The 27187-nt window shown below is 43.9% G+C and overlaps 1 protein-coding gene across 3 annotated transcripts in view; it reads right to left on the bottom strand.

The window, feature by feature from the left end:
* The window catches only part of LOC140728951 (solute carrier family 22 member 4-like), a 147681-nt gene that overhangs the window by 67847 nt on the left and 52647 nt on the right, over positions 1-27187 (bottom strand). For all 3 annotated transcript variants that reach the window (XM_073048084.1, XM_073048083.1, XM_073048085.1), the window contains 2 exons: positions 15465-15636; positions 6514-6655 (listed from right to left, as the gene is read on the bottom strand). In XM_073048084.1, coding sequence (XP_072904185.1) covers positions 6514-6655; positions 15465-15636 — 314 coding nt within the window. The remainder of the gene's footprint in view (positions 1-6513; positions 6656-15464; positions 15637-27187) is intronic.

Below are 27187 nucleotides of genomic sequence, written 5' to 3'. Positions count from 1 at the left end.
CAGCATATGCAATGTAACTTCAGGTATTTGTTGCAAAGAATGGGCGAACCCAAACGCAGGACACTGGCACGGAGGTAGAGTTCGGATGCAGACGAGGGCGTGAGTGTTGCTGGAGCTGAACGGCAAACAGGAGACAGGCAGCAGGCAACACTTACCTTGACACAGAGAGACAGAGTTACACAGGTAAACCTCGGTACTGAAGTAAAACTTAGAATACACAATCCTAAGCGGCCCGGAATGTGAATTACCACACTGGCTGAAACAACGACCTGGCGATGAGTGGATGCAAAGTCGGGATATTTATGCTGCAGGTTTAGATGAGAATCAGGTGTGTCGCAATCAAAGGGAATTAGGAGAATACGGGGAATTAACAGGACTGTGAGAGTAACCCCCCCGCCCCCCAACAGGAACCTCCTGGCGAACTACCAGGCATGCCCGGATTGTTGCGATGGAAATCTTGCATGAAGGAAAGGTCTAAGATGAAGGAGTGGGGGATCCAGGCACGCTCCTCAGGACCGTATCCCTCCTAATCGACGAGGTACTGGAAACCCCTGCCTCGGCGGCGCACATCCAGTATTCGCCGGACGGTGTAAGCTGGGTGATTGTCGACAACCTGGGCAGTTGGAGGGGGTTCAGCGGGGGGGCACAAAGGGCTGACAGACACAGGTCTCAGTTGGGAGAAGTGGAACGTGGGATGAATGCGCATATGGGTCTGGGTAGCTTGAGTTTGACCACCAAGGGGTTGATGATGCTCTCGATTTCGAATGGACCGATGTAACGAAGTGTGAGTTTCTTGGACTTGGTTTTGAGGGGGATGTCTCTTGAAGAAAGCCAAATCTTCTGACCAGGCTAATAGTTGGGTGCTGGAATTCGGTGGCGATCGGCGATACTCCATTTGCGGTCAGCGGAGCGGAGCAAGGGCCGAACGTGCATCCTTTCAGACCTTGCGGCACCGGCAGAGATGGGCCTGACCTGAAGGCAGAGCGATGTCATCTTCGTGGGCAGGAAACAGAGCGGGTTGATAACCAACGGAGAACTTGAAAGGAGACATACCGGTGGTGGTGCTGACCAGGGAGTTGAGTAACTCAACCCAGGACATACTCAACCCAAGTGAGATGGGTACTCCAGGATGACGGGTTACTGGCGGAAATGCAGCGCAGTGCTGCTTCCAAATCCTGATTTACTTGCTCCATTTGACCGTTAGTCTGCGGATGGAAACCGGAAGCCGGACTTACTGAAGCTCCGAGGGCTTGACAGAAGGATCTCCAGACTTGGGAGATGAATTGGGGACCCCGGTCAGAAACGATGTCGGAGGGGATTCCATGAAGGCGGAAGACGTGTTGGACAAGGAGGTCAGTTGTTTCTCAGGCTGTAAGGAGTTTGGGAAGGGCTATGAAGTGCATGGCTTTGGAGAAACGGTCCGCCACAGTGAGTACAGCTGTGTTACCATGTGAAGGGGATAGTCCAGTGACAAAATCCAGAGCAATGTGGGACCAAGGACGGCCAGGGACAGGTAGGGGATGAAGCAGCCCAGCAGGTGGCCGATGGGAGGCTTTTCCGTGGGCGTACACAGTACAGGCAGAGACGAAGGAGCGAGTGTCAGCATCTATGGTGGGCTACCAGAAATGTCGCTTCAAAAGAGACAGAGTTCGACCGATTCCAGGATGGCAGGCGAATCGGGAAGTCTGCCCCCACTGGAGAACCTGAGACCGGACAGAGTCAGGCACGAAGAGGCGACTGGGGCGAGGTCCATCGCCAGGGTCAGGTTGAGTCCATTGGGCCTCGTTAACTACAGATGCGATCTCCCAGCTGAGGGCAGCCACAACACAGGATGGTGGAAGGATGGTATCAGGATTGGAAGGGTCCTCCTCAGAGACGTACTGACGAGAGAGAGCATCTTGGCTTCACGTTCTTGGAACCAGGACGGTAGGTGAGGGTGAAATTGAAATGGCCAAAAAATCAGTGCCCAACGGACTTGGCGGGAGTTAAGGCATTTAGCTGCTTGGATGTATCCCAGGTTCTTATGATCTGTCCAGATGATGAATGGGTGTTCTGCTCCCTCCAGCCAGTGCCTCCACTCCTCCAAGGCGAGTTTGACGGCCAGCAACTCCCGGTTCCCAATGTCGTAATTCCATTCAGCGGGGAATAGACGGCGAGAGAAGAAGACGCAGGGATGGAGCTTCTGGTCGGGGATGGAGCGTTGCGAGAGGACCGCTCCCACCCCAGAGTTGGAGGCATTGACTTCCACCATGAATTGGCGAGAGGGGTCAGGTTGGACCAGGATCGGAGCGGAGGTGAAACGCCTCTTCAACTCTGAGAAGGCTGAGTCCGCTTTGGGGGGCCAATGGAAGGGGGTCGCAGGAGAGGTGAGCTGAGTAAGGGGCGCTGCCACCCGGCTGTAGTCCCTAATGAAGCAATGGTAGAAATTGGTGAACCCCAGAAATCGCTGGAGTTGTTTAAGCATCATGGGTTTGGGCCACTCTGCCACCACCTGGATCTTTTCGGGATCCGCCCTCATCTGCCCGCTCTCAGTGATGTACCCCAGGAAACTGATGGAACGGGCATGGAACTCACACTTCTCTGCCTTAACGAATAGCTTGTTCTCCAAAAGCCTCCGAAGCACCTGGCGGACATGGTGGGTGTGCTCCTGGAGATTACGGGAGAAGATTAGGATATCATCCAGATAAACTAAAACAAAACAGTTAATAAAGTCCCTAAGGACGTCATTGACCAGAGCCTGGAACACCGCGGAGCATTGGTCAGGCTGAAAGGCATCACCAGGTATTCAAAATGACTGAGGGGGGTGTTAAAAGCTGTTTTCCATTCATCTCCCTCCCATATCCTGACCAGGTGGTAGGCATTCCGCAAGTCCAATTTAGAGAAAACTGTGGCTCCACGCAGGGGCTCGAATGCTGAGTTGATAAGGGGCAGATGATACTTATTCTTTATGGTAATATTGTTCAGGCCACGGTAGTTGATGCAAGGGCGTAGTGAACCGTCTTTCTTCCCCACAAAGAAGAAACCAGCGCCTACAGGGGAAGATGAGGGTCGGATAATGCCAGCCGCGAGGGAGTCATCTACATACGTCTCCATAGCTTCTCTTTCTGGTCGGGACAGGTTGTTTGCTTAACACTTCTCCCAGATTGTGATATTCTACGGGAACGGTGGACAAGTCAGGGGGCTCAGAGGTGGACGAGGTCGCAGTGACCGCCACTGGGGGAAGGGCTGATTGCAGGCAAGAGGAATGGCAGAACGAGCTCCAGCTGACCATCTTCCCGATGGGCCATTCAATGTGGGGGTTATGACGGCTTAACCAGGGGTAGCTGAGAACTATAGGGGCTTGAGGAGAGGAAATTAAATTGAATCATACTATTCCCGATGGTTTCTGGAGAGAAGGAGAAGCAGGGGTTCCGTGCAGTGCGTGACTCGGGCCAGGAGCCCACCGTCCAGTGCCCGGGCGTCCAGGGGAGTACACAAAGGCTCACGAGGAATTCCGGCTCGGAATGCTAAGTTTTCATCCATGAAGTTTCCCTCTGCACTGGAGTCCACTAGTGCTAACAGAGGCAAGGACTGTTGGCTGTAACACAGAGTGGCTTGAAGCTGCATCCGGAGTCGAGGATGTTGTCTGGCTCACCAGGGTAGCCCCTGCTACTGGTGAGCCCTCCCTTTTTGGCCAAAGGGGATTAGGTGGCAAGGGAGTGGCCGAACTGGCCGCATTATAGACACTCGCCCGCTCTCATTCTCCAGAGTCGTTCAGCAGGAGACATGTGGTTCCGTTCCAGCTCCCGGGGTGGTAGAAGCGGCAGGGCTGGGAGCTACTCGGGGTGCAGAAGGAGGAGAGGGGCTTGTTCTGGCAGGAGGTGGTAATGAGTACCGAGAAGGGGCCAAAGGTGGTGGACAACCAGTTCTTTCTCTACGGCGTTCTCGGAGGCGATTGTCCAACCTGGTGGCCAGGGAGATCAGGGAATCCAGGCCGTCGGTGTCGTCTCTTGCCGCCAACTCATCCTTCATCAGGTCGCTGAGTCCATTCCGAAAACCCCCCGGAGTGACTCGTCATTCCACCCCGAGTCAGCCGCTAACGTCCAGAACTCCACTGAATATTCAGCAACACTGCGGGAGCCCTGGCGGAGAATGAGTAGACGCTTGGCGGCATCTTTGGTCAAAGATCTTCCTCATTTCTGCGATAAAAGTGGCAAAAGAAGAGCAGATATCCGGTTGGTTGTCCCAGACTGCTGTGGCCCACGCTAATGCACTTCCCTGCAGCAACCTCATGAGATAAGCAATCTTTGACTTATGGAGTAAGTTGATGACTGCTGTTCAAACACCGGGGAGCGCTGAAGGAGGAAGGCCCGGTACTTCCCCTAATCTCCAGCACAGTGCTCCGGCTCTGGTACCTGAGGCTCTCTGGGCGGGGGTGTTGGTGACATGTGGGGGGGTTGCTGCTACCGGCTGTCTGGGCTGGCTAGGCGGGGTTCCAGGAGTGGGTTGAGTGATAGGAGTGGAGACACAGTTCACCTGGTCACCGACCTGCGTGACGTGAGCAGACAGGGAACGGAGGTTCTCCATGGCCTCCCGGAGGAGTTGGTCGTTCTGTCCCAGTAGGGAACCCTGGCTGGCGAGGGCTTGTTGAAGGGTGTTTGCGTCCGCTGGGTCCATGGTGGCCAGTTCGTTCTGTTGCAAAGAACGGGCAAACCCAAACGCAGGACACTGGCACCGAGGTAGAGTTAGGATGCAGACGAGGGCGTCAGCGTGGCTGGAGCTGAACGGCAAACAGGAAGGTGAACGGAAAAGCAGGCGGCAGGCAACACTTATCTTGACACAGGGCGTGGCTGGAGCTGAACGGCAAACAGGAGACAGGCAGCTGGCAACACTTGATACGGAGAGACAGAGTTACACAGGTAAACCTCGGTACTGAAGTAAAACTTAGAATACACAATCCTAAGCGGCCCGGAATGTGAATTACCACACTGGCTGAAACAACGACCTGGCGATGAGTGGATGCAAAGTCGGGATATTTATGCTGCAGGTTTAGAAGAGAATCAGGTGTGTCGCAATCAAAGGGAATTAGGAGAATACGGGGAATTAACGGTCAGGACCGTGACAGTATTTGCATTTCTTCAATCGTGTGAGTATGTTACTTTTCTTCCCTTATCCAGCTTGCTTCAAGATTGTTTGTTGTTATTATTATTACTTCTTGTTATTCTCTCTTTTTATATTTGTACATTTTGGTGTCTTTTGCAGACTGGTTGTCAAACCTGTTGGTCTTTCTTTGATTCTGTTATGGTTATTGAATTTATTGAGTATGCCCGCAAGAAAATGAATCTTAGGTTTGTGTATGGTCACATTGTACTTTGATGATAAATTTACTTTGAACATTGAACATCTGAACTTCTTCAAACAAAGATCTGGAAGAACCAGAGGGATTAAGGATTCTAATACATAAATCAATCAAAGAAGTCCCGCAAATAAAAAGCCGAATCGAATGTGTGCCTTTATCTCAAGGGGACAGAATGGAAATTCTATGTTACACTGCTATGTTACAGCTCTAGTTAGACTCTATTCTTTTTCTGTGCGCACAAACCCAGGATATTCTTACCTTTGTGAAGTACAGTTTAGTCCCATCAGAAGAATTCTGTGATGGATCAAGCTAATTTGGAAGAGCAGCTTGTGCAGACTGGGTTACAATCCTCTTACAGGGGTTCCCAACCTTGGACCAAAACCATTAAACAAGGAATCTGTGGATTGCAGGTTGGGAACCTCTGGAAGATCAATAAATGACCTAACTGATAGGTTTAACATGGTTAAAGGAGTTGACAGACAGGATAGAAACTATTTTCTTTGAAGGGGAGTCCAGATGGAGGGCAGAGATTGCCCACTGGGAGTAATGTTAAGAAGGCTCCCATGATTCAAATTGTAGGAAGTATCTCAACTACACTCTTCCAAAAACCTACGGAGTTCGAGAATCATATGAAACTGTACTCACGGGAATGTTGCTAGGCAAGATGTGTTACAAGCCAAGTCAGTAGTTAGAACTGAAATACTGATCAGCTGTAAGTTTACCAAATGGGAAAGTTACTGCACCAAGATGATAGTTTAACAAATAGGTTTAAACACTCAAGATCCCAAGGCGTTATAACATAAAATTAGTGCAAAATTAGAAAAAGCAAGGAGGAACTTGGGCCAAACACAGGCAAATTAAACTAGAGTGGATAGACATCTTTGTCAGAATGGACAAGTTATGCCAAGGAGGCTTGTTTCATTTCTGCATCAACCCATGAATCTCACATCCAGCCCACCAAACCTGTAACATCCCTAACCTTTCCCCAGGGCCTGTCAGAAGAACTAGTGCAAGAATAATTGCTCTGGTGCCACTTTATCTTCTGCCACATCACTGTCCTAACTTGTAAGTAAATTATGCTGGTATCTCATTCTGAAAACACCGAGACATATTAATGCTTGATATTGATGTAGTGGAATAGCAACCAATGAAAGAAAGAAAAGTGAAATAATTACCATATATTCTCTGCAATCAGTGACCTGAAATATCACTCCAACATTCCTAATGCCATTTTTTGCAGCAAAACCTTGAACAATTTCTTCTGCCTCATTTACTCGACCTTGAGTGATCAGCCATCTGGGTGACTCGGGTATAAGCCTGGTAAGAAAATGAACAAAGCACAAGTCAGCCCAGCAAAGCTACGCTGCTCTAAGTCTATAATAAGGTTTCGTGGTTTAATTTGAATATTACAACCCAGTTTTTTTTGGCTCAGAACATCATTCCTTCCAGGATTAAACTTCGTGCCTGCAGCAAGAGCCAAGAATCATTCAATCATGTTTAATTTATATCAGGGGGTGGAATGTCTGCCACAGGAAGCTGTTGCAGCAAACAACACCAATATACTAAAAGAGAGATAAACACGAGGGAGAACGAAATGGATATGTTTTCTGTTGGAGCTACTGAAGAACAATAGCAAGAGGCTTAGAGTAGAACATAAACTTGTGACATCATGGTGTAACTGAGGCCATAGGTTAAGGGTGAAAGGTGAAATACTTGGGAACTTCTTCACTCAGATGTGGTGCAGACGTAGAACGAGCTGCCAGCGGAGGTGGTAGGTGTGGATTTGATTGCAAAATTTAGAAGAAGCTCAGATAACTACATGGGAGGGATACGGATGGCCCAGCTGTGGACCGATAGAACTGATGGCAGAATAATGTGGCATGTACTAGATGGGCTGAAGGGCCTGTTTCTTTATGACTCTAACTAGTAGAGCTGCTGGCTCACGGCTCCTGTGACCTGGATCCACTCTTGATGTCTGTTGCTGCCTGTATCAAGTCTGCATTTTCTCCCAGTCACCAGGTGGGTTTCTCCTGGATACCCCAGTCACATCTCACTCCCCAAAGAAGTTTGAGTTGTTAGGTTAATCAGCTTCTTTAATTTCACCCCCCCCCCTCCATTTGCATGGTTATTAGTAAAGTGAGGAGAAGAATATTGCAAGATGGGTGCTGATGGCCAGCATGATTTCGGTGGGCCAGACGACACACCTCCGTAGCAGAAAACAACTTACTGAAGGAACTCAGTGGGTTCAACAACGTCTCTGAGGTGGGGAGCGTGGGGGAAAAGAACTGTTGGCATTTCGGGTCAAAATGCTGCATCAGGGCTGAGAGTGGTGCGTGCACTGCTTGTAGCAAGGACCAAGCCCCAAGTCGCAGGATTGCCTATGGCTGCAGTCCAGCAGAGGAAATGGCGGTGTCAGTGTCGGTGGCATCCATGCTCAGTTGGAGGCTGCCCTCTACTGATGCCGCCCTCCAGTGTTCATAGAAACATAGAAAACCTACAGCACAATACAGGCCTTCGGCCCGCAATGCTGTGCCAAACTTGTACTTACTTAGAAGTTATCTAAGGTTACCCATAGCCCTCTATTTTTCTAAGCTCCATGTACCTATCCAGGAGTCTCTTAAAAGACCCTATCGTATCCGCTTCCACCACCGTCGCCAGCAGTCCATTCCACGCACTCACCGCTCTCTTACCCCTAACATCACTGTACCTACTTCCAAGCATCTTAAAACTGTGCCCTCTCATGTTAGCCAGTTCAGCTCTGGGAAAAAGCCTCTGACAATCCACGTGATCAATGCTTCTCATCATCTTATACACCTCTATCAGGTCACCTCTCATCCTCCACTGCTCCAAGGAGAAATGGCCAAGTTCACTCAACCTATTCTCATAAGGCATGCTCCCCAATCCAGGCAACATCCTTGTCAATCTCCTCTGCACCCTTTTTATAGTTTCTGCATCCTTCCTGTAGCGAGGTGACCAGAAATGAGCACAGTACTCCAAGTTGGGCCTGACCAGGGTTCTATATAGCTGTAACATTACCTGTTGGCTCTTAAACTCAATCCCACCACTGATGAAGGTCAATGCACCATACACCTTCTTAACCACAGAGTCAATCTCAAGATCCCTCTGATCCTCCACACTGCCAAGAGGTCTTACCATTAATACTGTATTCTGTCATCATATTTGACCTACCAAAACGAACCACCTCACACTTATCTGGGAACTCCAGCTGCCACTTGTTCAATTGGTGGAATGACAGGCTGGATTGCAAAGGTAACACACTGCATCATCAATCTGTGGGACATGTCGCTCAGGGACTTGGGCTATATATGTGGTTTTTTTTACCGTGTCCATGATTTTTTCTCGCTATTTTGATTCATATTCTGTGTATGTTTTGCACTTTGGCCCCGGAGGAACACTGTTTTATTCAGCTGTATTCATGTATGGTTGAAAGATAATTTAACTTGAATTTGAGGGGAGATGGCCTGTAGAAAGAGGAGAAGGAGGAGTGGTGATTGGTGGATTTGGGCTACATAGCTAGACAACTCTATGAATTTGCTATTTGGCCTGTTCCTGAGCTGTAAATTATACACATTTTATTCAGAAAACAGCAGATAGTCTGCTGCAAGGAAACAGGCGATGGGGTGACTGGGACTGCAACTGAATGTTCTTGACTGACACAGTGGAGGAGTTGGTATAGTGATGGGCCTCAGAGCAGATGACGACTGGATACCATACGCTCTCCCATCCTCTCCCCAATCACTTTGCCAATAATTTTGTACACATGACTTCCATACGCCTGTCTTCAAATATTTTACTCACTTTACTTCTAATTGCATTCATGGTTTTATTCCCATTTTGAGAACCAAAACAGAGGTAACATAACACTTGAAAATGTCATTGTGATTTCAGTCTGTAATGTTAGCAAACCCTTTCAATTCCGAACTTCAAAGACTTGGCCCCTATAAAAACAAGGTGATCCTTGCAAAGCTTGTTAGCTCCACAACCCCATAGATTATAACACACTGATGGAAAATTGCATAAATCTCAGCAGGAGCGGTATGACAAGGAGAGACAGCTGCATCTACCTATGATGTACCGGCTAAGCGTTTGAGCTACTAACAAACACATTTCTCTTACAAAACATGAAAATGAAAGCAAAAATAAATCAGATGTTCCTTTAATCCAGCCTCAGGTATGTCACAGACACTTAAAAGATTCAGGTTTGTAAAGGATTACCATCAATGCCCCAGAGGGGTGAGGAGGATTTACTACAGCTTTAATTATGCATTCAAAATGTTGTTTATTACTCTTAACTTTTCATGTTTCTGTCTTTTAAAAACACCTTAATTATGCATAATTCTGCCAACCATTCGAGTATGCATCACTTACTGACAAGTTAATTCCATAATAATGCTTTCATTCTATGTTCCTTTTAAGGGAAAGCATTTCCTAACAGTAGAGCTTGGACAAAAATGGTGGACCCTCTGAACCTCAGTCCCACATTCCATTTGAGCGGAAGCAGCTATCCAGCGGGTTGGTAATGGGGGAGGGGTAGTCTTATCATGTGACCAAACCACTACTTCAGCTGAAATTCATAAAGGCTTTTCTAGTTAGCAACACTTTCTAATCACTGTTATCCTGTTGAGACGGCGGGGACTGGGCCCAGGCCGAGAGTGAAGGAAGAACTGAGGTTTCACTGATTTAAACGCTGGGTCAAATTGGAAAGGTTGGGCCAAATTGAGGTGGTGGAGTCTGGGCCACAGAGCTTATCAGAGTGAATGAATGAATGAAATTTTATTTTGGTCAGTACAAACATAACAAAAAGCATCATTTTCAATGATGATTTCATAAGACAATTAAATGATAAAAATCTTTAAAACAGATCAAAAGGGTGTAGGCTGAAGCTACAACTTATTACACCTACCCCTCTTACTTACACAAAAACATATTAGGCGTCAATCATCACATCAAACCAAAAGATTTCATAATCTTTTAACACAAAATCCAATTCCAAGTATCATTTATTTACATTGCTCCCATTCATTTTAAATCATATTTTATATTTGTTCATTAAATTATTGTTAAATTATTTTTTAAACTTGTTAAGTGTGGTGCATTTTTTTAAATTCTCACTAACCTGTTCCATAGATTCACCCCTCTGACTGAAATACAATGATTTTTTACTTTTGTTCTTATCCTTTGTTTTTGAAATATACACGTTCCTCTCAAATCATGTTGACTTTCTCTCATTTTAAACAATCTTTGGATACTTTGAGGTAACTGTCCATTTTTTACTTTATACATAATTTGTATTATTTTAAAATCTATGAATTTTAAAGCGTTTAGTTGAATAAATAGTGGATTGGTTGGCTCATAATAATTTGTCTTATTTACAATTCATATGGCTTTCTTTTGGAGTAGAAAAATAGAGTTTGTATTTGTTTTGTATGTATTTTCCCATACCTCTACACAGTAAATCATGTATGGGACTATAAGTGAACAGTATAACGTATACAAAGATTCCTGATTTAAGAATTCTTGCGCTTTGTACAGTATTGCAATAGATTTTGACATTTTTGCTTTGATATAATTTATATGTGGTTTCCAGCTTAATTTATTATCTATTATCACTCCTAAAAATTTTGTTTCAGATACCTTATCAATTGTAACATCATTTATTCTAAGTTTACTCTATGAGTTTGGTACGCGGTTTGCAAATATTATGAATTTAGTTTACCGTAGATGTCGGATTATAAGCTGCTACTTTTTTCCCACATTTTGAACAGCTTTGAACACTGCGGCCTTTACTACGGTGCGGCTAATGCATGATTTTTTTTCATGCCGCCAAAAACATTTTGCCTCGTAACAGTAGACCAATAAAATTGATGAGTAGTTCACAGAGGTCCAATGAAATTGTACGATAAATCAAGCGCACTTTCACAATTAAATTATTGTAAATCAGTCATTTGTACTCACCCTCATCAACATGGAAAACACTCGAAGAAAAGCATTGTGCTGCCTTTATGGCAGTTATTTAGTTTATAATATTTTCGCTTAGTAATTCATTTTCTAGTTAAAGTTAGAAGTGTTTTAACTATATTTGTTTTCTGTACTACATCGCGGGATGCTATGACGTCACACCCGGTTTCGCCGCGTCTTGTGGGAAACACCGGTTTGCGATAAACGGGAAGGAGGGGGGCGAGCGCATTACGCGAGCGGCATTAGATCTGAGCGAACGCTGCTTTTAAGTTAAAGGCGATCAATAACTTTTCCTGGTAGGCTGCAGTATATATATTTTTTACCAGTCGTTAGGAGATATTGGAATGTTGTTCAGTAAAGAAGTATACGCAACGTATATTTAAAAGTAGCCGCGTTACAGGCACGGTCCGAAAAAAAGCATTTGCAATATGTATTTGTTTATGTTACCATATGGATTTAATTAAAAGTTAAAAAATCCTCACGTGTAATATCTTTCTGTGTAAATATCTCATATTACAACGTGGGACACCTGCGGCCGAAAATCCAGTGCGGCTTGTACAAGTAAAAAATTGATTTTCTTTCTAAAATTAGAGCCAGCGGCTTTTAATCAGGTGCGCTCTGTAGTGCGAAATCTACGGTACTTAGATTCAGTGATAATTTGTTAGTATCAAACCATTTCTTTATAATTTTTAGTTATTTCCCCACTGTATCCAAAAGTTGTTTTAGATCAAATCAAGTCAAGTCAAGACGCTCTTTATTGTCATTTTGACCATAAACTGCTGGTACAGTCACAGTAAAAACGAAACAGTGTTTCTCCAGGACCATGGTGCTACATGAAACAACACAAAACTACACTAGACTATGTGAGACCACTCAAGGCTACACTAGACTACACAAAACTACATCAGACTACAGACCTACACAGAACTACATTAAGTGCACAAAACAGTGCAGGGCAGTACAGTAATAAATAAATAAATAAACAAACAAACAAGACAATAGGCACAGTAGAGGACAAATTTCAATGTAATAATAAATGATGTAGATGTCAGTCTAGATTCTGGGTATTGAGGAGTCTGATGGCTTGGGGGAAGAAACTGTTACATAGTCTGGTCATGAGAGCCCAAATGCTTTGGTACCTTTTGCCAGATGGCAGGAGGGAGAAGAGTTTGTACGAGGGGTGCGTGGGGTCCTTCACAATGCTGTTCCCCACTACAAAATATCATCAGCAAATAATATACATTTTAATGTCTGAGAAACCTTACAAATTTCGCTTATATACAAAATGAACATCAATGGACCAAGCACTGAACCTTGTGGAACCAAAGAGGCAAGGCCTGGGTCTGAGATCGAGGAACAATCCAGGTTTGGCTGATTTAAGCAACGGATCAGGGTTTTCAGGCTGGGGGTGAGGTACGGTCCTGTGTTCAGCTCACTGCTCCTTAAGGTTTACTCATCTCTGTGCTGACTGAGGCAATGGCCTGCAACTAATAGGCTCCTGAATTGGCTGTAGTGATATCTGGCTTCATGGCTGTGGACTCACTTTCATGATCTTCAGTTCGGAATGTTGTTTGCGTACTTTTATTTTTATGCTCAATTTGTTCTACACACTTCCTCCAAACTAAAGGTGTAGCCATGGGCACCCGCATGGGTCCTAGCTACGCCTGCCTTTTTGTCTGCCACGTGGAGCAATCTATGTTCCAAGCCTACACCGGTATCTGTCCTCCTCTTTTCTTACGTTATATTGACGACTGCATCGGCGCTACTTCCTGCACACATGCTGAGCTCGTCGACTTCATTAACTTCGCCTCCAACTTTCACCCCGCCCTCAAATTCATCTGGTCTATTTCTGACACCTCCCTCCCCTTTTTAGATCTTTCTGTTTCTATCTCTGGAGGTTGATGGAGCAACACCTTATCTCCCGCCTAGGTAGCCTCCTACCTGCCGGCATGAACATTCAACTCACAGACCTCCATTGATACCCCTGCCCCCACTTACCCCATCCCTATCTATAATTTTAGTCTGGTTCTCTTTCTCTCTCTTTTTCTCCCCTCACTATAATCTCCCCCCAGCCCTACCTTTCTTTCTCTTTTATTTCCCATAATTCTCCACCTTCCCCCCTAGCCCATTTCCCTTCAGCCTATCACTTCCCAGCTCTCTACTTCATCCCTCCCCCCACTTCTTATCCCCCCTTGACCATCCCATGTTACTTCACTCCTGATGAAGGGTTTCGGCCTGAAACGTCATCACTACCTCCACCCATAGATGCTGTCTGGCCTGCTGAGTTCTGCCAGCATTTTGTGTTTTTATTTATTTCCAGCATCTGCAGATTCACTCGTGTTGTTCTACACACTGGGGGTTTGGTGGTCTTCTTTTGTTTTAAGGGGTTCAATCGTGCTTCCTGGATTTGTGGCTGCCTATAAGGAGATGAATCTCAAGGTTGTATCTGGTATACATACTTTGATAATAAATTTACATTAAACTTTGAAGTTTCTTCCAGTTCTAGCTTTGCTACTATGCACTTTCAAAGATGTTTGAAATATATTCAAGGACTTATTAGGCTGAATAACTTCTCAGTTATCGCTGGTTGCTGCCTGAAATAGGACTTAGGTCTCAAGACCATTCCTAAGATCAGGTTCGGTCCAAATGTTCCTCTGACCGAAGGTGCAGCTTAAATAAATGGAATTGTTAAAAAAAATACCTGGAGTCAAGAAGAGCCTTCCAATTAGAGGGAGACAGACTAAATGCAGGAAAATGGTTTAATTGACGTGATTTGAGGATTGGACTCTGCAGTTTATATTATGATGTGTTTCTGGTCGGTCCTTTTTTTGTTAATATTTTGTGCGATTTTGATCAGGGTGACCTGCGGATAATGAACGACACAGCGACACTAGATTGAGCTGGACTGGGTGAACTGAAAATGCTTGGATTCCTTTGATGACTTTGTGTTTTATATTCTGTGCATTCCGTTCACTTTTTTGTCGTTTGCGTTATTTAGTTTCTTTTTGCATGCGGAGAGGGTGGATTTGATGTTTTTCTTTGAACAGGTTCCATGGCTTTTTTTTGTTTTGTGGCTGTCTCTGAGAAGTCAAATCTCAGGGTTATGTACTTCATACGTACTTTGATAATGAATGTACTTTGAGTCTTTAACTCTTTTGAAATGGGACTAGCTAAGGTAGACCACTTGGTCAAACTGGACTAGATGGGCTGAAGGGCTTATTTCCATGCTCTGTAATTATGACTCTGTGATAATTCCAGTTTTAACCATTATCACTCCCCACTCCAATCACATCCAATATCCACACAACTCCAAAACAACACATACAAAACGTTGGAGGAACTCGGCAGGCCAGGCAGAATCTATGGAGAAGAGTAAACAGTCAACATGTCCGGTCGACTCCCTTCATCGGGACTCACAACTGGACAGATTCACCAGCCTCTGGCTAAATTAACTCCCCCTCATAAGGCAAGACACCTGCTGCACTGGGAGGCTTTCAGCTGATGAGCTGTGTAGAAGCACAATCAATGCCTGCTGCAACCCTCCTTTAGAACTTACTGAAGGGTCACAGAAGACCATAAGACATAGGAGCAGAATTCCTCAAGTCTCCTCTGCCATTACTTCATGACTGATTTAATATCCCTCTCAACAACATTATCCTGCATTCTGCCCATAACCTCTTACTAATCAAGTGCCTATCATTCTCCACTTTAAATATACCCAATGACTGGGCCTCACAGTCATCTGTGCTAATGATTTGCACAGATTCACCAGCCTCTGGCTAAAGTAGTTCCTCCTCATAAGGCAAGACACATGCTGCAGTGGGAGGCTTTCATCTGATGAGCTGTCTAGAAACACAATCAATGCTTGCTGCAACCCTCCTCAGTTACGGAAATGAGACTCAAAGCCCAGTTTCAGGTCGGGCTTTCAGCTATGTGCCCTTAAAAGAACAAAACCAAACATGACTCCCAATTCCAAGTCCAATTTGGGTCGGACTTTTACTGAGAAAGGTCGTTTTGGATCAAGAGGGGGAAAACGTTACTTAATAAATGTTGGAACTATATTCCATCTGTGTTCTAAACCTGCATAGTGGGTTGTCTGGTACATGTTAAAAATAGTATTAATAACAGTCCAAAAATATTCACTCACCACCAAAAGGGAATGTACAGAAGTTCTGGTAGAGTCAAAGCAAGGAGTAACATCCTCCATTCACGGATATAAAATGCAAAGAGTGGCAGAATAATGTAGCCTATGGCATAAAACATGCAGACACCCAATGTTGAGTAAGCAATCCTCTCAGTTTTGCCAAGGAGCTCTGTTCCTATTCAACAAGAGATACAGAGAAAATATGATATATGAACTGACAATCAACAGTCAATACCTTAGCTTACACATTCTTCACGCAAGTTTTGAAGTTAAATTCGTTGAAAAATTTTACTGAGGATGCCGTGAACGTCAATAGCAAGGACATCAGCATCAGAATCAGATTCATTATCACTGGCAGAGGTTGTGAAATTTGCTGTTTTGCAGTCGCAGGGCAGTACAAGGCTTAAAAATAACTGTAGGTTACAAAAATAAATATAAAGTTTGAAAGACGAATAATGAAATAGTGTTCATGGGTTCAGAAATCTGACTGCCAAGTGGAAGAAGCTATTCCTAAAATTTTCAGTGAGGATCTTTTGTACAGGTCCTCATCACCATCTGAGATTCTGCCAACAACAGTAGTATCATTGGCAAATTTATAGATGATACGATCTGAGCCTAGCCACACAGTCATAAGTAGAGAGTGGAGCAATATATGTACAAAGTTCATAGAAAATTTCTTTATTCTGTAGTTTAGCAAAGATATTTAAACCCCTGAATTAAATAATATATTCAAATGCATATCCCAGATACTGGTAAAAAGTATTATATATTTAATATCACAATGGCACCTTACAAACAGTTAGCCTCTAACACCAAGAACAAGGAGAATAAGAGATATAAAGGACCACCAACTACCAGCACCCCTCCAAGTTGCAAGCTTTCTTGACTTAGAAAGATATTTTGATGTTCCCCCAATAAGGCAATCTCAATTGCAATTCCATAAAAAATTATACTGCTGCTGTAGCCATTATTTTTAAAGGGAAAATTGTTAGTGCAAGTTTTCTCCAACTTGGCAGTAATAAAATTAGGCAAATGATTCCAAAAATTCCAACAGACTACTCAGTCCCTTTTCTAATGATGGTGAAAAATGTCATTAATCATTTTGTTTTAGCCTCCTTTCATTGTGCATTTTCCCAAAAGATGGCATCTGGACTTGCCACTACTGGCTGGATAAATTTCCAGAAAGCTAATCATCCCAAATTTGACTTTCTGGTCTTTAATTACCTGACAGGCATTCACAGTTGAACAAAGAAATACAACATTATCAATGAAAAACTACATTGGTTCTGTTGTTAATTTTTCATTGACTAATTACAGAAAGCAATTGTTGTATCTGAGTAATTTTCAGTAAGATAATTGCAATAAAGAAGATAGTAATATAATTTGATAGTAATGAGAATGCAAAAACATGTAAGATTTATATGCAGCACAGTGAGATCTTCATCCACACTCAGCAAGTTGAACCTGTGGTTAGTATATTGATCTTACAGAAATCTCACAGCTCAGTGACCATGGTTCAATTTTTAATTTCTGTGATGTCCATTCTCACAGTAACCACATGGGTTTTCCCAAGTTCTCCAGTTCATCCCACGAAGACCTGACTACTGAAAATTACCCCTTGAGCTGATGAATGCTAAGAACATCTGGGGAGAGTAGATGCAAACGGTGCTTACATCACATTCATTGACTTTTCTTACGATTTTAAGATGAGCTTTATTTGTCAAATGCACTATGCATCAAAACTTCAAAACGGACAGTAAAATTGTTGTTTGCACCAATGACCAACACAGTACAAGGTTGTGCTGGGGGCAGCCTGCAATTGTCACCACACTTCTGGCAGAAACAGAGCATGCCCACAACTTACTAACCATAACTCTAGCACATAGTGTACATCTTTAGAATGTGGGAGGAAACCTCAGTGCCCGGAGGAAAGCCATGCAGTCATGAGGAGAACAAACAGAATCGTTACAGACAGCAGTGGGAGTTGAACCCTCAATGCTGATCGATGGCCATGTAAAACATTGCGCTAATCTCCAACTAACCATGCCACCCCATACTGTATATTTCCACATATAAACACAATGATCTTCCTCTTCAAAATAATAATATAAATAATTAAAACGTACACCCAGCACCACGTACTCATTAATGCAAATATCTAATCAGCCAATCACGTGGCAGCAACGTAATGCACAAGAGCATGCAGATATGGTCAGGAGGTTCAGTTGTTGCTCAGACTGAACATCAGAATGGGAGAGAAATGTTACCTAACTGAGTTTAGAGAGAATGGTGCAAAAAACATAAACCATCCAGTGAGTGGCAGTTCTGTGGGTGGTGACACCTTGTTAATGAGAGAGGTCAGAGGAGAATGGCCAGACTGGTTCAAGCTGACAGAAAGGTGACAATAATTTAAATAACCACGCATTACAACAGTGGTGTGCAGAAGAGCATCTTGGAATGCACAACACTTTGAACCCTGAAGTGCATGGTCTACAGCAGCGGTAGACCATGAACATACATGCAGTGGTCACTCTACTAGGTACAGGAGATAGCTAATGAAGTAGCCACTGAGTGTATAACATATCTCCTAGACACAAGATGCTGGAAATCTAGAGCAATACACACAATGTGCTAGAGCTCACCAGGTCAGGCAGCATCTATACATGGGAATAAACAGTTGACGTTTTGGGCTGAGACCCTTCATCAGGACTGGAAAGGAAGGGGGACAAAATCAGAATAACAAGGTGAGGGAAGGGGAGGAAAAAGTACAAAGTGGCAGGTGATTGGTGACATTGGAGGGGGGATGAAGTAAAGAGCTGGGAAGTTGATTGGTGGAAGAGATAAAGGCTTGGAAGGGTGGGGGTGGGGAGCCTGACAGGAGAGGATAGAAGACCACGGAAGGAAGGGAAGGAGGAGGAGTACCAGAGGGAGGTGATGGGCAGGTAAGAACAGAATGTGCCTATACTTCTTTAGCCATTTTTGTTCAATTTCTTGTCTAAACAGTAATGCTTAAGTGTACAGATCTTCTCTACATTAATTATACACAGCTCTCCTGTTATTGGCATCTCATTACATTATTCAGCACACCAGTGATTTTCAATTGCAGCTGCCTGAGTGTTGGACACCAGTCCACCTACTCATTGTGCATCCAGGAAGAATTCAACACTCCTGTCAGTCATTTCCCTCCACTGCAAAGATCTATAGACATGAAAGTGCTATCAATCAGTAAGGAGCAGGGAGTGCTTTGAAGCGCCACTTCAAAGTGCAGACTCCTTTTGAACTCAATGTGCATCTGCTGCTTTGAGTATTTTCATCACCAGTTGTAGAGTATTGGGAGCTGCTGCATAAGAACTGATAACTACTCTCTCGGGGTCACAGAAGCTTCAGAATATGTTTAACTCTACAGTGGACTGACAACTACTGCATTTGTTCACATCACACATATATGTGGTGCATTTATATATTACACAAAAAAGGTTATAGCATTGCAGAATCTTGTTGTTACAAATAAAAATTCATTTAAACTTTTGTTTAACAATTTAAGTTAAAGAAGCAATTACAAAGCCCTGGCTGAGATATATCCATCATCATTAGCGGCAGAAGACTGGAGGATGGCTTATGTTGTGCCATCATTAAGAGATAAAGAAACTGTTCCTAAAACATTGAGTGTGGGTGCTGAGACTCATGTCCCTTCTCCCTGATAGTAAGAAACCACGGTGAGAACATCAAACATAGAACATAGCACATTCCAGATACTCATCACTTTGTATAAACGATTTGCCCCCCAAATCTCCTTTGAAATTACCCTATCGCACCTCAAATGCATATCCTCTGGCATCAGACATTTCAACCGTTGGAAAAAGATGCTATCTATCTACTCTATCTTTGCCTCTCATGATCTTAGAAACATCTATTGATCTCTGCTCAGCCTCTGTCACTCCACAGAAAACAACCCAAGTTTGTCTGGCCTCTAATTTTAGCACATGCCTTCTAATCCAGGCAACATCCAGGTAAATCTTTACTGCAACCTCTCCAGAGTCTCAACATCCTTCCTATAATGGGGTGACCAGAGTGTGTGCAATACTATCCAGCCTATCCAGAGCTTTAGAAAGTTGTAACATAACTTCCTGTCTTTTAAACTCAGTGCTTCAACTAATAAAGGCAAGTATGTCTTATGCCTTCTTAACCACCCTACCAACATATTTAGCCACTTTCAGAAAACTATGAACTTGGACCCCAAGATCCCTCTGCTCTTCCACACTGTTAAGAGCAAGATGCTTAACAGCGTAATGTCTCTCTACATATGACTTACCAACGTGCCACACCACACATTTGGCCAGGTTAAACACCTTCTGCTACTATTCCGCCCATATCTGAAACTGATCTATATCGCATTGTATTCTTTGCCAGTCTTCTACGGTATCCACAACACCACCAACCCTCGTATCATCTGCACGCACCCTTGACCCCTGGTGGAGTCGTCAGGGCGCCGTCATGACAAGCTTTGCACTGATCTTTTTGGTGATTGCTCATCATACAGTGTGTCTTGGCCATCTGAAACCTGGCAGAGCCCATCCCTCTCCAGGTTTTTTTTTTACGAGGTCGAGTTGCTAACTCGATGCTCAACCCAGCACGGATGGAGACCGTGCAAGGGAGCCGGCCGGATTCGATCTACGTTTCATCCAGGTCATTTATATACATCACAAACAGCAGAGATCCCAGAACATCACTAATGACAATCCTCCAGCTAGAATAAATTCCTATGACCACAATACTCTGTCTTCAACGGGCAAGCCAGTTCTGAATCTAAATAGCCAATTCACTCTTGATCCCATACATCTTAATCTTCTGGATGAGCCTTCAATGAGAGACCTTGTCAAATGCCTTACTAAAATCTATGTAGGCAACATCTGCAGTTCTACCTTCATCACCTCATCAAAAAAACTCAATGAATTTAGTAAGACACAACTTCCCTGCAAAAAAGCATGCTGAGTCTCCCTAATTGGGCTAAGTTTTCCAAATGCTCATAAATCCTAGCCCTAAGAATCCTCTCCAGTAACTTTCCTACCACTGACATGAAACTCTCCGGTCTATAGTTTCCAGGATTCTCCCTAGTTCCTTTCTTGAATAATGGAACAACATTAGCTACTTGCCAGTCCTCCAGGACATTGCCTGGGGCTACAGAGGACACACAGATATTGGCCAAGGCCCCTGCATCTCTTTGCTTACCTCTCTCAATAAACTAGGACTTATCCCTTCAGGCTCTGTGGACTTACCTCTTATTGCTCATTAAGAAACTCAATACTATCTCTTCCTTTACTTCAAAATGCCCTAGCATATCTATACACTCAGCACTGATCTCCCTTTCCTCCACATCCTCTCCTTGATAAATACTTGATGCACCATCAATAACTCTCCAAGACGGGAGGCGAGATATAGGCTTTTATTGGCTAGAAGAAAGAACAAGCAGCAATTGACCACCATACTACATCCTGGAGACTGAGGGCAGGGCCCAGGCTCCAATCGCCTTTATACCGGGGTCTGTGGGAGGAGCCATGGTCAGTGGGAGGAGCCACAGCAGCAGTCAGCGGGGGGGGGGGGGGGGGCGTGTCCAGACAGGTATATGTAGTTCACCACAATACTGATGTAAAGAATTCATTAAGAACCTTACCCACATCCTCAGTATGCAAGCAGATATGCTTGAGTGATCCTACCCTCTCCTCTTGATGTATGGATAGAATGCCTTGGAACTAACTTTAATCCTACTTGCCAATGATTTTTCATGGACTTGCCCAAAAACAGCTGCTCCCAATGAACTCTTCCTAGCTCCTGCCAAATGCTCTCGTAATTTGCCCTGCTCCACTTTAATACTCTCCCGCAAGGTCCACACTTATTCTTATCTATAGCTATTTGAATACTTGGGGAGCTGTGTCACTGTTCCCTAACTCTGCATTCACTGAAAGGTCGGTCACCTGTACTGATCACCGAGTCCAATACATCCCCTCCTCTTGTATTATCCACATGTTGATTTAAGAAACCCCACTGAAAGCACCGAACAAACTCTGCTCCATCTAAACCTCTCATACAGATGTCCAGGTTTGTATTTGGGAAGTTGAATTCCCCTATGACAACAACTCTGTAGTTTTTAAGCATTTCCTTAATCTGTTTGCATACCTGTTCCTCAATGTCCCGACGGCTATTGTGGGATCTGTAGTACAATCCCAGCAAAGTGATTGCCCTCTTCCTATTCTTGAGTTCTACCCATATAGTCTTAGTGGATGAGCTCTGCATTATATTCCTTCTGAGTACAACTTTGGCACTTTAACTAATTAATAGTGCAACTCCCCCACCTCTTTTACCTCCCTCTCTATCTTTTATAAAACATCGAAACCTTGGGATATTAAGCACCCATTCCTGTCCATCTCTCAACCGTCTCAGTAATTGCCACAACAGCTTAGTCCTGTGCTCTGATCCATGCTCTACCTTCATTACCTTTACCAACAATACTCCTAGCATTTTGAAAGCACCTGAATAGTATTGATTAAATGATGTTGAACACTAAGCTGTAATAGATAAATCAATGAATAGCAGTTTGACATAGGTTTTGCTGTTGGCTAGGTGTTCCAAAAACAATTGGAGAACCAGTGATTTGTATCCACTCTAGACCTGCTACAGTGATACATGAAACGCAGGTCCTTGCTCAGTTAGGAGTTAATTCTGGCCATGACTAACCTCTCACCCTGCTCTTTTTGGACACTAGAATGACTGATGCCCTTTTGTAACAGTGAGAGGCTGAAGATGTCAACGAACACTCCAGCCAGTTGGTCAGCATCACTTGCAAGATTTCAGCATCTTGAAGGATATTCTGTGTCGGCATTCAAGATAAAGATTATAGGGTCACTAGATGCTCTGGGGATTTGCATGGATGTAGTGTTATTTTCTCTTTCAAAGTGTGCATAAAAGGCATTGTCTTTACCAGGGAGTGAAGTATTATGGCTTTTGATGACATTAGGTCTTGTCTTCAGGGAAATAATGGGATGCAAACCCTGCCACAGCTGTCATGCATTTGATAATCATTCGAACTTTACATGGAATTGCCTTTTTCACTCTCACAATAGCCTTCCAAAGGTCATACATAGACTTCTTGTAGGGTTCTACATCGTTGGTCTTGAGCACCACAACATTAGCAGACTGTGAATCTCCTGTTTCATCCAGGACGTCTGGTTTGAGAACTTCCATACAGTACAGTATACCCTCCAAGACACACACTTATTCATGCAGGATGAATTGGAAATAGGACTGGAACTGTAATTGGATTTGTCTATTATTGTCATATGTACTGAGATACAGTGAAAAGATTTTCTTGCATAGATCAAATCAATTTCAAAGTTCATTATGATAGTACCGGCTGGTACTATCATAAGTGGCAGCAGCGCTGGACTTCAGAGCGAGAGGTCCTGAGTTCGAATCCGGCCGGCTCCCTTGCTTTCAGGCTTTCAGGCTTTTGTATCTTCTACTTGATGAGAGGGGGAGGAAGAGAGGATACCTCTGGTGGGATCATATCAGATACTTTACTAAGGCAGTAAAAATAGAGCAAAGACCATGGAGAAGAGGCTGGTTTCCACGATATGCTGAGCTGCGTCTTCATCTCTCTGTAGTTTCTTGTGGTCACAGGCAGAAATGTTTCCATGATGCACCTGGATAACATGCTGTATACGGTGCATTGATAAAAATTGGTAAGGGTCGACAGAGTGATGCCCAATTTCTTTAATTTCCAAAGGAAATAGAGGCATTGCTGAGTTTTCTTGTCCATGGCATCTATGTAGTTGGACCAGGATAGACTGTTAGTGATGCTCACTCCTAGGAACCTGAAGTTCTCGACCTTCTCACCTTAGCACAATTGATTAAGACAGGAGCATATGCACTGGCTCTCTTCCTGTAGTTAATGAATGACAAGCTCTTTTGGTTAGCTGACATTGAGGAATGGGTTACTGTTACTAAGTTCTCTATCGCTTTCCTTGACTCCAACTCACCATAATTTGAGATGTGGTCCACTATGGTGGTAACATATGCAAACCTGTGGAGCAGAATTGAGCCATGAAGTCAAGAGCATAAAGGGAATAGAATAAGGACCAATTGGGCCAAAGGGTCCTTTTCCATGCTGAATGATTGTACAGCTTTAATAATTGGCACATCTATAAGACTGAGTATCTTGAATCTTCCTGATTGTTTTTTCATTTTAATATTAAAAAAGTGACCATGTTTAAGAGACACATGAGACTTCAGCTGAGGGAATCTGGAGCAACATATGAGATGCTGGAGGAATCCAGATGGTCAGTCAGCATCCATGGAGGGAAAAGGACAGTCAATATTTGGGTTGAGACCCTTCATCTGGACTGAAAGGTGGAGAGGGGATATAGCCTATCTAAAATTGTGGAGGGAAAGACTGGCAGTAGTTCACATTATATTAGAGGGATCTTGGAGCATGAGGAAACAGCTTGAGGTTATTTTATCATTTCAATGGAAATTGGATTGTTTCAAAAATGGAAGATATAGCCATGTGGAAAGAAAAGACTTTGTAGTTGGCAATTCGCAATGAAAAGGTGCAGAGCAGGCAGCAAACCAGAGCAGGGTGTCAAAGGAGGAGTATTGGAGGTGGGAGAAGGGGTCATCAGTGCGGGATATTGGCCACTAGAGATGAAAAGGTCCAAAACATTGGCAATCCCAGCTGAAAAAAATGCAGAGTTCTGAAGAAGGGTCTCAGCCTGAAATGGCGATTGTTTATTCACTTCCATAGATGTTGCCTGACCTGCTGAGTTCCTCCAGCATTTTGTGTGTGTTGCTTTGGAAAGAGGAGTGCCTATCTAATCACATTAATAGGAATCAGATTAGGTTTATTGTCTCTGACATTAGTCATGATATTTGCTTTGTGGCGGCAATTCAGTGCATGCATAGCAAATAGATAGACAGACAGTGCAGAAGCATATGCACCATATTAATCAAGGTCATTAACCCAAATGAAAACAAGGAGTACAGAACACAAACAAGAGAAAGTCTGCGGATCCTGGAAATCCAAGCAATGCACACAAAACGCTGGAGGAACTCAGCAGCCCAGGCTGGATCTTTACTCTAATGATTGTACATCTTTACAACTATACCCTTTTCCATAGATGCTGCCTGGCCTGGTGGGCTCCTCCAGCACTTTGTGTGTGTTACAAGGAGTACAAACATGAGTGAGAATCCATCATATTAGATATGCAATGTTCCTGTAGTTTGGTTGCTGTTCGGCAAATATCGTTAGACAGCATCCACAGCCAATTAGCACTGCTGCGAGGATGTTATGCCCAGCTGGAGATATGACTTGAGACTTGTGTTGTAGTACAAAATCAGTTCTTACGTTTCTCAAAATGAAAGCCATTGGGAAAAAAAAGACAAAAGGCTTGCAAGATCAGGCTTGTTTGTCACAAGGTGGGGGCAAGGGTGTTGGGAGAGGACCCACACGCAGGACACAAACACTTCTTTCTTAGGCTCAATAAAATAGCGTTTATTACTCGCTGCACAGAGAACCGGGAAATCAAGGAGGACAAAGAGGAACACGAACCTTGGGCTAGGGGACTAGGGACTTGGATTGCCACGGACCTGGGACTTGGAAACTGGGAACTTGGATTGCCGCAGACCTTGGACCTGGAGACTGGGAACTTGGATCGCCACGGACCTTGGTCTTGGAGACTAGGACCTTGAATCACCACAGCCAGAACGTGGACACCATGGATCGCCGCAGCCAGAAACGTGGATGCAATGGATCGCCACAGCCAGAAACGTGGATGCCATGGATCGCCACAGCCAGAAACGTGGATGCCATGGATCGCCGCAGCCAGAACGTGGACACCATGGATCGCCGCAGCCAGAAACGTGGACGCCATGGATCGCCGCAGCCAGAACGTGGACACTCAAACACAGGACAGGAACGTCGAGCCAGGACTCCGCCTTCAACTCAGACACTGAGCCGGACTCTTCTTCGAGGGATAGACATGGACACTAGGCACGAACATCGAGCCAGGAGTCTGCCTTAAACTCAGGCACCGAGCCGGGACTCTTCTTCGAGGGGTAGACATGGACACTGGGCATGAACGTCAAGTCAGAACTCCGCCTTCAACTCACCCCTGGCAGTTTGACCTTGCCCGGACCCACTCTGGCAAAGGAAGGCGAATTGCCGGCACTCCGATGCGGGCTAGATAACTCTGTCTTGTCGTAGCGACAGCGACTTGCTAATGCTTCCTAACACTCTTGCCCCGAACGGCTAAGGCCAGGGGCTTATAAGCTGCCAGTTCGGGTCAAGAGTAGATGATCTTAATGGCCACGCTCAAGGGACATGTGAAACGGAATTAGAAGGGAACAAGGAGTCAATGGTCCGGATCATAATGCAACCTAACTAAATTTAAAGGGGAACCGATCCAGACCATGACATTGTTATCTGACCAGTCAATTAAGTTAATTACAAATGAGAAATTGTAGCGATTTTGAATCCACAGAAAGAACAAAGATGGAACTACTTCCCAAACATTCAGAATCCTAAAATAAAACAGAGATAGATTGCTCTTAGGCTAAAAATCAAATTGGTAATAATGGTCATTAATAGTTTCAAAAATATATTGGTTTTATATAAAAACACATCTACATCATTAAAAAACCTAACAAAGGCTGTGAGAAGTTAGTCAGCCCTGAAATTTCAGGTGCAACCCTCTCTTCACAGCCGACGCCTTGCTACTCACCATTTCTGACTTTTTGTGTTTCTACGTCCTGTTTCGAACATTTTCAGAATTGATCAATATTTGGTATCCTGGACTTCCCTTCCAGGAATGCCAATCTTAAAGGAAAGTTTTTTACCCCAGTAGACTTAAGTTCATTTCTTGTTTCTGTTTCTTTTTTTTACATGTTCTTTTCTTTTGTCCTTTATCTAGTATCAACCAAAGCTGCCACTCAGCTAAATCTTTGCTTCAGCAAAGATTTTGCACTTCCAACTGAAATATCACAATCATCCATGGTCACAGATAGCTCGAAGATATTCAGCATTTGCACCACATCTTCAGATCCTCCATCAAAACCAAGAATGTGCAATACAACCCCATTATTCTATGATGCCTCCTGATTTTTCTCTCCTCTCTGTCTTGAACTTCACTACCTCACTCTGTCTCAAAGTTATCAGAGTTTGCAGGATCAATAGATCTTTCACCTCTCCCCCACCTGCACTTCAGTAGAAAGTTTGTCCTCTTCCCAAGGGGCATCTCACCACAAGCTTTTGCTGCTCTTGGATAATTAAGGTCCATATCCCTCCTTTGATTTTCACTTTGTGCCCCATTTCAGCTCTAATCTTCATCACTCTGGATGATCAGCGACGTCCTCAGCCTCATTTCTCTATCTCATTAAAATTTCAAAATTGGCCTTGCACTGAGCAAGTATTTTCATTATCTACAGGTTTACATCTTTCACCAGGAGCTACTGCACAATAGATATTTCAAAATTCAAAGTTCAACTTTCAAAAGTAAATTTATTATCAAATTACATGCTGTATATGGCACCATAGACAGCCCTAATGTTCATTTTCTTCAGGCATTCACAGTAAATACCAAGAAGCAAAAAAAAACTAAGCAAAATAATAAATAGATAGATAGATAAATAAATAGATAGATAAGCAAGCAATAAATATTGAGACCATGAGATGAAGA

The sequence above is a fragment of the Hemitrygon akajei genome, chromosome 6 (assembly GCF_048418815.1).
Source record: "Hemitrygon akajei chromosome 6, sHemAka1.3, whole genome shotgun sequence".
NCBI lineage: Eukaryota > Metazoa > Chordata > Chondrichthyes > Myliobatiformes > Dasyatidae > Hemitrygon > Hemitrygon akajei.
This window is presented reverse-complemented; position numbering and strand designations above follow the sequence as displayed.